The sequence below is a fragment of the Daphnia pulex genome, chromosome 2 (assembly GCF_021134715.1).
Source record: "Daphnia pulex isolate KAP4 chromosome 2, ASM2113471v1".
NCBI lineage: Eukaryota > Metazoa > Arthropoda > Branchiopoda > Diplostraca > Daphniidae > Daphnia > Daphnia pulex.
Genome location: NC_060018.1, coordinates 12,805,495 through 12,818,138, shown reverse-complemented (window position 1 = coordinate 12,818,138; position 12,644 = coordinate 12,805,495). Strand labels below are relative to the sequence as shown.

Here is a 12,644-nt window from a genome sequence, read left to right as displayed (position 1 = left end):
GCGGACCGCTTACATTCAAGTCTCAGTAAAAAGGAGAATAATTTCACAACAACCGTTTGGCTTAGTGTCTAGTGGTGGCAAAAGTCTGGAAAAGAAATAAAAAGCGACACACACACACACTAAGTCTCCTTGCTTTTTGTGGTGGTGGGCCTCTCGTTCATTTTCAGCTCTTTCACGCTCAACTTTTTCGGCGACTTTTGGCTTGTTCGCATATTCCAGCACCCGCCGCAAAATGTGTCGCGCCTCGACAGTCCAAACACATTCAAATCCGGCTGTCATTCTCTTCTTCTTTTTCTTTTAAAAAATGGGGAAATATTCATTTTCTTTTTATTCACCAAAAATATTCGTTCGGCCCTTTTTTCTTGTCCTTATTCGTCCGAGATAGTGGTGAGACGGAAGGATATGACCCTCCCGTATATAGCGGATTGCGCGGCGGTCACACGCTGGACTGGACTCTCGCTTCTTATTCCTCCTTTTTTTATTTTTTACTCCTTTTCATGTGACGCACAAAGGGTCCCCGTCGGTCCGTCCATCCGTTCGTTGCATTCACATGTGTGTGTGCAGCACGACCGACCAACATGGAGAGAGAAAGATTTTCCTTGTCGTGAATTTGCTTAGATACTTTCATCCTTCATCAATGCAAGAACGTCAGATTGGGAATTGCTGGCGGATGGGGATGAAAATAAGAGGAGAGGATATATTCAAATAAATCCTTATCCCCCTTTTTCTTCTTCTTCTTCTTCTTCTTCCTTCCTTGCTATTATAGACCAGCAGAGTTCGATTCGCTGAAGATTCTGCCAACTAGAAGAAACGTCGTGTAACGAGCTCGCGTCTATATCTTGCCCTCGTCCTCCCTCCGAAAAAAAGTATCCGTGCATATATAAAAGATGTTGTTGCTGTTGTTGTCGTCCAAACGTCCAAAAAGACTTTTCTTTCTTTGGCCCTTGCTGCCCGTTTGACGAGAGATAACCCCCCAAAAAAGAAATGCACGGCGGCGGAAAAATGTAGAACTCCCGCAAACAAACAAAAAAAGATGTGAAATTGCCGGGTTTATTGGCGAATTTATTATTGCGATAGGGCTGGCTTTTTTCATTTTTTTTGCGCTCGGATGAAATGTTTTATCCCGTACAGTTTGAGTGTGATCATATTTGAAGAGAGAAAAAATGGGGGGGATTTGGGCATAATTCAGGGCTGGCCTGGCCTGTAGCGCAGCAGTGAGCCTGTGTGATGATCATGTGAATGATCCGTGGAACTGACGGTAAAAGGGCGGCGATCAATTTGTTGTTGTTGTTGTGTGGGGCTCGTCTCGGTGATATTTTGGATGGGGCCATCCATTCTGGGTTCTTCTTGTCTTGTTGCAATCGTCATCTGTCTTGTTACTTCCATCACTATTCCATATTCTTCATTTTCATAATTCACCTTTTTTTTCTTTCTTTCTTTCTTCTTTCTTTTGGGGTTTTACGATGTTGTTGCGCTCGTGTCAGATTATCGAAACATCCGACCATTCCGGACGGCCCATCTTTTTTTTTCTTTCTTTTTTGAATTTATTTCTCTCCTCTATGGCGTCGTTTTGTCTCTTCATTCTTCTTCATCTTTTCGTTGTTACGTCGGCGGGTGTAGAGTCTTGAATGATGCGATGCACATAATCAGCAGGGGGGTCATTCCCTAACCTCTCCGCGTTTATTTATCCCCGGGATTCTTATTCCGAAATGGAGAAACAAAAAAATGATAATAATTTGAATTATTCCCGCCCAATCAGTGAATATCCTGAAGCCGAGGGCGAATCAAAACAAATTCACGCAGACTTTGTGGACATAGGCAAAAACAACAACAGCAACAACAAAGAAGGGCGAGTAGTGGTGGTGGTGGGGGGTTGGGAAGCAAAAGGGCGAAACATGATTATGTGACGCAATAACGACCCGGATGCCCAGCAGCTTTTTCCGTAACAGTTAGTATAACCACCGACCAACCGGCCACTCGTGATCCATCAGAACTGTAATAATCTCTGATGTGGTCCGTCTGTGATGTGCCCTGATTAATATCCTGCAGCAGCAGCAGCAACGGCGCAATTATTATTATCCTTTTTGTGTGTGTGTCTGTGCAGCTAGTGGTTTTTAGTGAGCTGGAATCGTGGTGGGGCTGATCTAACGAGTCTCTGCCATTGGCTAGAAGAAGAAGATGAAAAACTGGTGCTGAGTGAATCGGATCAGAAAAGCGATAAGCAAATTATACCAAGGAGGAGAGGAATCGTCCAGTGAGTTGCTGGACGACTTTGTTCGTCGTTCCCGTTTCTGATAAACACACTATTTAACTGACTTAAAATTACGTCATTTAGACATTATAACAGTCACTAGTCAATTGGAGTGTCTGGTATTAGCATCACTTTACTTGAAAGCTTCGATGCCAATTCGCTTTTGATCAAATCATTTCTCGGATCCAATCGAACGAATCTCCCCCCCCCCCTTTTTCTATAAGTAGTTTGTTGTGTTCTTGTTATTCGGTCGATGATTACTACCACTACTACTCCCTTTTAAATTGCGTCATCTCAGCAGCCAATAACTTGTCACTTTCTTGTTTTCACGTTTGGATCCCTTCTCCTCTTTGATGCGTTGACGGCCAGTCATCTGTCGGAAATTGATTCAAACGAAAAATGAAACGCTGCGTGAATTTCACATTTACCGTAGTAAAAGATTTAGCAACCAAGCGAAAACCGGATTCTTTTCTTCACTCATCAGGGCGAACAACAATCCCCAAAAGAATCCGGAAATTTGAGTCTGAAAATCTGCGTTTTGTTTGGTCTGATGGAATCCGTTAAGGATATATAACATAATAATAAAAACCCTCGGACCCTTTTTCTTTTGGAAGTCCGTGAGAGAAATGAAAAGTTTGGATCCGGTTTGATCGGCCATCAATCAGGTGGGGGGGGGGGGGGACCGGTTGCTGATACTAATTATACTATACACACACTACCCTCTAGTATTTTTATTAGACTAGATGCTCATGTCTTTACCCATTGAACTGTGTGTAGTACAGCTGACGGTCCTGGGACGACGGGTTATTTTCTTTTAAAAAAATGATTATCTCTCGATCGAAAAAGAATTGTCTCTGTGTGTGTGTTTGTGTGTGTGGGGCGATATCAGAGAGAAAACGAGTCCAACGAGTTCTATAGAGTCAATAAGTTGTGTATCGCTCAAAAGACGTAGAACAAGCTTTCGTTCCCAGCACATTCCTTTTGTTTCATTTTCTAGCTCCAAATTGTTGTTGTTCTTATTTTGGTCTTTTCTCATTTTCACATTATCAGACAGTCTTGTCTCTCTTGGGGGGGATTTTGCTTACCTTTTTGATTTTGGTCGAGTCGAGGCGTCGCAGTTTACTTGGCGTGTGTGTGTGTGTGTGTGTGTGTCTCTTTTAGCCGCCGCTGCCGCCACCGATCGTCCCCCTTTGGTCTGCGTGTATTTCTCGTCGGTGGCATGGCACTCGGCACGCTAGTGTTCGGGGGGCCTCGGCAGCGGCTTGAGCTCCTACTACTACCGACCGCTATATACATCCCAACTTGCTACTACTACTAAGCGCCACTGCTGCCCCTCACGACGACACATTCGTCTCGTTGGTGCTCATCTGTCCGGTGGTCGCTCATTTTCAGGCTCGGCTCTATTTCTGTTTGACCCGTTTTGTAATTCAATTTGAATTTCGGACACTAGTGAAAGAATTATTTTTTTTGCCACCCGCCATTTTCTTCTTATTTCAAAAGTTTTAAAAAAGGAAAAAACTTTATTGAATTTATTGACGCGGGTGCTGTTTAGTGGCTCTGTGTGTACGTGTGTGTGTGTGTGTGAGTGAGTGTGTTCATCGTTTGAGGGAATAACAAAGTGGTTTCTCATCTTTTGGTGTGTGGTCAGTGCGCTGGAGTCGTGTCGACTGGCCGCCGCAGTTATTCACCCGCTGAAAAATAAAAAAAGCGTCGACAGAGACGAAGATAAGCCCGTCCCAGTCACCGAATTGGCTCGTTCTCTCTCTCACGACCGATTTCCCCATGACCAAAGGTCAAAAAGTGACACTTGTCGTCAACCAGCAGCAGCAGCACCACCACCCGGCCAGTTGTTGTTGTTGTTGTCCGTCGGCGGGCACACGACGACGGCAGCCAACCGGCCAGCAGCCAAGGAGCCAACGTGGCGTCGATCGCCACCTCGTTATTGGCGCCCAATGGGCCGTGATTAACTGCTGCCCAGTCAAATACCTGCATCACCAAAAAAAAGTCGAGGAGAAGATCCTTCATGGCCAGCCATTGCCGTCTGCTTTTATTAGACGGACGTCATCGTGGTTTCTGGGCTGTGGTTGACACAAGTGAAATTGACTAGAAGTTCAAAAATTTTCGTTTTACCGCCATTCGTCTGTCGTGATTTTCTGTGCTGCCGTTGGATTCTATTGGCTCGTGAAAACTAAAAAAAACCACAACTTGTTTTTGTCTTGGTGTGTTTGTTACCTCCTCTAGTGTCTGGACTAAATATATGTGGGCTGGTTCGACGGCGAACGAGGCTGGGCAGCTGGTCGGCGTGCGCGCCACGAGCCATGCTGGTTTCGGCCTCGGCGACTCGTCGGCGGCCACCAGCTATCCAGCGTCGTCAGCAGGAGCGGCTGCGACGGGCACAGGGCAGACGACAGCAGCAGCAGCAGCATCCAGCAATCCGGCATCCATCGTGTTACCTCGACCTCCATCACTTCCGCCACCAGCACCGCCAGCACCAGCCATGCCTTATCCTTGGGACCATCACCACTTGCGACACCACGAAGAAGTTGCGGTGAGTCACACTTTTTGATTCGCTTACGTCAATGATTGTGTGTGTCTCCCATTTTCTGACGGGTTGGTAGTGGTGCCATTCAGAAAAGGAGGGAGGCCAAAAAGATTTCCGGCGGGTTATTTTTGCTGCGATTGGCTTTTGAAAAGAAGTTGAAGTTGACGATCAAAGGGAAAAGGTTTCGTCAGCAACTTGAGCGACTTCAAAAAGTCTGGCCGGCTCACTGGTTGTGGGTTTTTTCACCGTCCACCCCGTTTTTCTTTTGGGGGTTAAAATCACCACAAGACGCGGAGCCCAACGACGTCCACTGGTCCACATCTGGTTCGATTCCAGTTGGGCAGAGCCATCAGTGCAGCTCGTCATCTCGTTTCCCAGCATCTCATCGAGCTCGCTTATTAGCTCTTTCCACTCCCCTTTTTCTTCTTCTTCAACCCAACATGTAACGAACGAACGAACGAACGTTGTCGTCCCCCGAAAAACTGTGTTACAGATATGTACGGGTGGAGAGCTAGAGTATCTAGGGTTGGCGGGGAGAGAGAGATATGTATATAATAAGTACATGTATAAGTAGTAGTAGTGGTGGCCATATTTACGCAAGTAGTACCCTGGCAATCATGTCGTCTAGATTTTCTTTTTGGGTGCTGGATCGCTGAACTGGATGTGTAGAGCTCTCTGCGCTGTGCGCTGCCACGCGGTGTATACTGTTACATTCATTTACATAAGCTCTCGGTGCACTAGAAGAGTCACGCAATGCTGCCGGCCCTCTGTCCTTTGCCCCGTCTCCTTACGTTTCATTTCCAGATGGGGACATCATGTGGGATAGATATGCTAAAAAAAAAGCAGCAGCTCTATACGCTCGCGTACCCTGTGTGGCGGGGCAGTATAGCAGCCGAGTTTGACACATCATCCAACCTAATGGGGCTCTCCATTTGCCCGTTGATTTGATTATCAGCAGCTCCACCCCCCCCAGCAGGTTATTGGGAAAAGCGTTTCGCTCATCAGAAAAAAGAGAAGAAGCTGATCGATTCCCAGGAAGGCAAAGAAAAAAGGACACATTCCTCGAGAGCCCGCACTTATTCCATTTTTTAAATGTTGTAGCGATCGATGGATTTATTGGCTCGTCGTTCGATGACGTCCAATTGAATTTTTGTGATTTCCAACATCCGCGACTTTTCTCTCTCCTTTTTTTTTAAAAATAGAAAAGGCGCGAATAAATAAAAGCGGTGAAATTCCCAGGCTCCGAAAGACGTGCCAACTCATCAAAGCACATTGGTTGGGGCTCTCCCATCTATTGACGAATCGAATTCAGTTCACCGCGTCGATTTATTTGCTCACAAGCTCCTTCGTATGTTTTCACCTCATTTTCTGGTTTGAAATTGCGGATATTCAATCGTCGGCTGGCACTACTACCGTCTGTGTGTGTGTGTTTTAAAAGCGACTTGAATACCGTAATCAACCGCACGCCTTTTTTTGATTTGCGATAGTGGCCAATAGGAAACTTCAACCGCGAAAAAATAAATAAAAATGTTGGGGGGAGTGTGCGTTGGGAATCGATGACTGTAGTGGTTTGTTATTACACGGATGAATGAGTCTGAGGCCGAGCCAAAAAAAAAGCAGCTCTCTTGCCTCGATTCCAGAACTTTGCTCCAGGGAATCTGTGCCTTTTTTCTTTGCGATCCTTCAGACCCTGTCGTCCCAGCGACAATGTCCCACCAAGTCGACAGAGTGAGGATCAGTAGAGTCTTGTGTGTATGTATGTATGTACGTCTCCCCATCTATTCTCGACACTGCGTAGTATAGTCGAGTACTACTACACAGTGAGTCCATCTGTACTGGAAAAAGGGACGGACTGTGTAAGTTAAGACGCGATCTAGGGCTGCGCGGTCGTAACGTTGGCCTGTGCCTTTTTACACAAGTTCGACGACGACGTCTGGCCAACTTGATTAGAAAAGAGGAGCCGGAGCAAAGAAAAAAAGGGCGCAGGACGTGTTTCTCTCCCTTTTTTTTCTTTTAAGGGTCCTGCTGCTGCTGTGTGTGTGTGTGTGGTGTGTGTAGGATGATGATGATGATGATGTGCTCTGCACGAAACGACAAACAGCTCCCACTGGGTTGCGCAAAGTCCCGTGACCCGCTAGTCGTCGTCGTCGTCGTACGTCCCAGGTCTCTTGCCAGCTGTGGCGCTGGTGGTTTTTACTATACCACCGCCTTCTTCTTCTTCTTCTTTTAACATTGAGAAGTTACTGTACGGTCTCTGTCTTTCTATCGGCGTTGGCTGGATGATGGCGGGAGCATCTAATCTACTCTTATATAACCTCCCCACCCACCCACACTCCCAGACAGACACGCACATAACTCCATCCTGTGTGTGTGTCTTCGCATCGATTTTAGATTCGACATCTTGTTTTTTTTTTCTTTTTGTTTCTCTTTTTTCGACTTGTTTCTTTCTCAAATGGTTTTGTAATCGACGAAAAAGAATCGAGGCCTGGTCTAATCCCATCATCATTTCAGCTAAGAAGAAGAATTGGAAGTTATATTGCCGTGATGATCGATGCCTTCCATTTTTATTTTTATTTTTTTTTGGAGGGGGGTTAAAGACGAGGCTCGGGTGGAGCGGACCAAATAGGCGTGATTGTCCCGTTTGACATGTCGATGGTTACCTGCCGTGTCTGATATCTTCTCTATCCATCCATCCGTCCGTCCAATGATGATGGACGCAATTGTGTGTCACGCCACGCACACCGTTGGTGTTATGCCGGCAGTTTGCGGCTAATAAGTTTCTCCATCAGGTGCAGGAGACACATCTCAAACTATTCATCTAGCTGTTAAGACTTTTGTGATGCTGCACATGTCCAATACAACGGGCATATTATTTTTTGGGTTTGAAATAATTGGAATACTTTGACGAATCGAAAGTGTCGTTGGATTTAATTGGGTAGAAACTTGTGAATTTCCTGGTATAGACTGATGATAACAAATTAGTTTAGGATATTGAAACATATTGGAATTATAGGTGTAGATGACGGACGTAATTTTTGGCGCGGATTTTGAATGTGTGAAAGTTACAAAATATGTCGAGGGGGGCTCCAGCTAGGAAAACGACCAGCCAGGCCACAAAGTCTATAAAGTGGATTAGATGACGGATGCTGTCTGTTACGCGTGCATGATGTAATATCTTGTTTTTGTTCGTTTGTGTGTGTGGAACTCGATTCAGTCGTCTCTATAATAGGCAGCGCGATAAAACAACAATAATAAGCGACTGTGTGTGTGTGTCTGCGTTAGATAACGCCGCTTTTTTATTTCCAGTTAAAAGATGATGTGTTCACAGGCCTATGAATTGTGTCATGTTTTTATTCCTTTTTGTTTCCCTCCTTGTCCAAATAATCATTGGCTCTGCTCTCATCCTACGTGTTTTGAGCAGTGGCCGGATGAAGTGGGTTGCGTCACCGAAACCCTTATTAGTTATTAAGCCGTTTGATGATGAAAAACTTGTTCGTTTATTGTTTAATATGCGCAAACGTGAGTGGAGGGATGGTGGGTGTGTATTGCATCAGCAGCCGCACACATTTTTAAGAGGAGAAAACGGGAGAGAAGGACATGAGGGGCTACTACTCGCCAGCTGTTGGTGCTCTTCTCCTCCCGTGTGTTTCGTGCGTGTTTTTAAAATAAAAAAAGCCGAAATATTTTCAAGTGAAAAAAGTAAAAGAAATCCCCCCCCCCCCTCCTCCTACCCATATCTCTTTCCATGACTCGGCGTGCGTAATGAGCGGGTCAGAGAAAAGGAGCGGATGAGAGGGAGAGCGACGCGTCACATTTGACTAATGAACTTTGGACGAGTGAGTGGCGCTCGGATCGCGTTGCTGCTTTTGCGTGAATGGCGTCGGTCGGTCGGTTGGTCGTCAAGGATTTTTCTTTTTCTTTTCTCCGTTTTTTGGGTGGGTGACTTGGTTGCTCCGCTTGTCATCCAGCAGCTCCGGATTCCCAGTTGCCAGCCATTCTCCCGACGGGCATGTTGCACACAAACACACAGCAGCAGTGCATGTGGCAGTCACGCGGGATTATATCAATGCACTGGGCGCGCATCACGTCAATCGCAGCAGCAGAAAGATTTTTGATTGGCTTTTTTCTCACACACGCACCAATTAAATTGGTGGATAAAATATATAACGAGCGCCAAAATTGTAACAAACGCCGGGCAAATGGGAAAAGATGCTGGATCAGGTCCGTCCCGCTCCCGACAGATGAGCAAGAGAGAGGGACAAAATGCTTGTGTGTTGTACCGACTAAAGGCCAGTCTACTGCTGTGTGGCGTAAATAGAAAAAAGGAAAAAAAAAGTTGCGCCATCATCTTCCTCCGCCTCTCCTGCGACGGCGACGGCGGCAACATCTTTCGGCCTTATCGTTTGAGGCGACTCACGCTCGGCTGACTCTCTACACGGTCGCAGCAGCGGCAGTTCATTTTCCCGGTTGCATATCGAGTCGCTGGATTGCGCTGTGGATGATCGACGAAATTTCGATCTCTCTCTCGATTGCCCTCGAGTTTGTGCCCGGCTTGGTTCGATACGACGACCGGGTCCCGCCTATCCCGCCGCTCAATGGCACGCGGAGAGTGAAACGGGGATGATGGATGACCGATGCATCACCATCTTCTTTTTACGTGTGTCTCTGACACTGGCTCGTCATTCAAATCATATAAGATAAAAAATAAAAAAGGGACGTTGGGTCCACGACGAGTGTAGATCATCGTTACGTGAAGATAAGAAAAGGCGGTTTCAGGTTTTTTTTTTTTCGAACGTGTTTAGGCCTATATATAGGAAAGAGACATTTTCTTTTATCGCCCGCTTCATCTGCACTGTACATGACACATCAAAAAGTGTTTTGTCGGATATTTTTGAAATTCGCGCCCTTTTCTCAAGTGAATTTTCATCGACTAGCTAAAATTCATTACCAGCGGAACTTTAATTTGAGTTTTGCCGACTGTCGATGTATAGAGGGAAAACAGAAAACTTTTTTATTTTACAAAAAAATATCTAAATTTATTGCGCGAGTCGAAATCCCCCTTTAAAAGAAATAAAGTTAGAAAGTGGGAGGAAGGGGGGAGGAGGGGCTGGTCGGGATGCCAACTGGCAATGCGAAACTATTTGAAGGTATCAACAACTGCTGCGGCCGCGTCATGTCATGTCGTGGATGTGTCATGTCCCACCTTATTTGTGGTGCGCGCCGCGAGCGCTTTCATTTGCGGCGAAACATTCAGAGAAAATAAAAAAAAGTCCCCCACCACCACCACCACCACCACCGCCACTCCTGCGCTTTCGAATACCGACCGCATGAGATGGCAGACACTTAACATGGTCGTCGCCGTCGTCGTCAAATGAAACGGGATTGTGGAAAAAGGGAAAATGTCCCATGGAAAAAAACAACAACCCGGAGGAGGGAACAGCCGGAGAGCGCGGGAAAAAAACAGATGATCGTCATATAACCCCTTGACTGTCCTTATTCTTTTTTGGGTGTTTAAATATCGAACGCAGAATTTTTTAAAAGAAAAGATGATTTAACTTTAGAGCTCTTATGACATCACGGGACAACCAATAGAAGATTGGAAAAAAAACATGTCTAAGACTTCTCCCCGATTGATTTTCTTTCCCTCATTTTTCGGCTTCTTGATTCAATTCATCTTTTCTTGGCTATTCATCACTTTGAATTGAATCGATTGCAGTTTGTATTCGGTCTGGGCTGGAATGAAAGTAGATTTGCGGGTATTGCGCTGGTCAGTTTCCGATGAATTACCGAAAAAATTTGCGCAGTCGACGATGAAGTCATAATCCATGCAGCTAGACAATTACGATCGCGCATTAGACACACGTAATGCTAGTAGACGATTTTCTAGGTATTAGCCCTGCGTTATTTGGGGGGGGGGGGCACTGACCTGGGCCAATTCAATGGGCATTGATGCTGACACACAGTTCCTCTTTTCACGGACAAGTTTCCTCTTTTTTCTTCTTCTTCTTCTCGTGTTGCCAGGACGGCCAAAGATGTCGGACAAAGTCAGCGTGATACATGTAGCCAGGACATTTCTATCCTGCACACGGCATTCTTTGTCTACTTATCGTTTAGTCGCCCATGACTTTGGCTGTGTGTGCGCGTCGTCGTCACTCGTTTTTGACGCCCGTTTATTGATCGTTGTCGTCCATGTGGTTGACGATATGTATACCCCCACACCCCCCATATAATATCGGGAGAAAGAGGTGCAGCAAAACGGCCAGATGACGGGCCGTGTGGCCATTTTTTTCCCTCCCACTACTTGCCTATTTTTCTTCAACCCGAAAAACCCAAAAAGAGAATTCACAAGTGGCTCGAGTGAGTACAAAGTAAAGAGTTTTCGTTGAGGCCAAATGGATTTGATTCCTGTGAGAGAGGAACAACAGGATCAGAGTTGGAAGGGCCCGGGTTTCAATGGAATCGTTAAGAAATTATTAGAAGAAAAAAAGCGTAGGATCAAAATGGGGCAAACAAACTTGGAATCCAATTCCCTTGTTCACGTGAGTTGTCTAGGCAACCCAAGATCAAGTTTGAGACTTTTTTTGTTCCTTCTTACTTTTTCTTCTTAAGCCTCTCGCTCATGACTTGTAAACGATGTGAAAGAGAGAAGAAGCTACTAAAGTTTATGTTGGGAGAGGACCACAGGCTGAGAAATAAAGAATCTGAGCCTATTCCACTATTTACTTGGGTTTCGTCTTTATTATTAGTTTGAGTTGCAATCTGTTCAGTCATGGAAACGCTGCTATACAGTCACGTGGAAACGGCTGACTTTTTTCTTTTCTCCTTGTTATAAAAGTCTAATATCCCCGAGCAACGGATCCAGCTCGACTTTTTTTTTCTTTTAGGGGTAGTAATATTATTTCCAAATTGTTTGTGTCACCAATGCGTAGGAGCACACTTTTGTGCATTCATACTCGGAATTCTGGCTGGTTCATAATTAACCTGTTGAGATGAATCTTCTTTTTCCATCTACATGGAAGATTTGCCTAGTCTGCAAGGGGGAGGGCGCAATCAACCCGTTAAATAGTCGGGACAAAAGTGGGCCCCTTTTTCTAAATGGTTTAGACGCAACTATCGCACCTACTCTAAAGGCTCACGGTCTAGGTGTGTGTGGCGTGGGATCCACAAAAAAAAGTAGAGTAGGAGTTGTCTAATACTCTTATAGGTAAGCAGCCGTTACCTTGACGTGTAGTACGTAACACCTTTGGGCGGGATTGAACGACAAGCAAACGAGACGAAATTCCGTCTGGCGTCTCGTGTGATTCCCGCAGTTTCCTAGAAAAAAACCTTTCTATTTTTTTCTTCTTTCCTGATCCGTCTGAGACGCCAACGTCAGACAGACGGGCCAGGATCGTGAAAAAAAAATCAATACCGCACACGCGGCGCGTTAGACGCTCGAAGGAAGAGGCCGCGGGAATAGCAAAAGAAAAAAAAGGAGAGCTCGTGCCTATATATATTATTTTATAATATACAGCCGCTCGATCGTTGACGTTGTTATTCCCCCGCGCCTCCTCCCCTTCACTCTTTCCTGTTGTTTGTTCCTCGATTTGAACTTATAAGAGAGAAACAGCGTTACGCAACACCAATCAAGACGACAAGGGCAAATTTGTTTCTCCTTCTTTCTTCAGTACGGAGAGAAACAAACCAAAAATGTCGTGAAATTAAATTTTCAGAGCAAAGAGAAACTCTCTACTTTGTCGCCGGGAGAAAAAATGTGTCGCGTCTGGAATTGTTTGACTTTTGCACGAGGATAAACGATCGAGTTGTTGAGGCAGGGCAGGGACCTATAGTACGACGTGGGTAGTACCCAAG

The 12,644-nt window shown here is 45.5% G+C and overlaps 1 protein-coding gene across 4 annotated transcripts in view; it reads left to right on the top strand.

The window, feature by feature from the left end:
* The window catches only part of LOC124188372 (zinc finger protein rotund-like), a 117,760-nt gene that overhangs the window by 10,682 nt on the left and 94,434 nt on the right, over positions 1 to 12,644 (top strand). For 3 of the 4 annotated variants that reach the window (XM_046580944.1, XM_046580942.1, XM_046580948.1), the window contains exon 1: positions 3,493 to 4,799. In XM_046580944.1, coding sequence (XP_046436900.1) covers positions 4,509 to 4,799 — 291 coding nt within the window. In that variant the 5' untranslated portion in view covers positions 3,493 to 4,508. Of the gene's footprint in view, positions 1 to 3,492; positions 4,800 to 12,644 lie in introns of those variants that run through there. The other variant, XM_046580943.1, reaches the window with a different exon arrangement.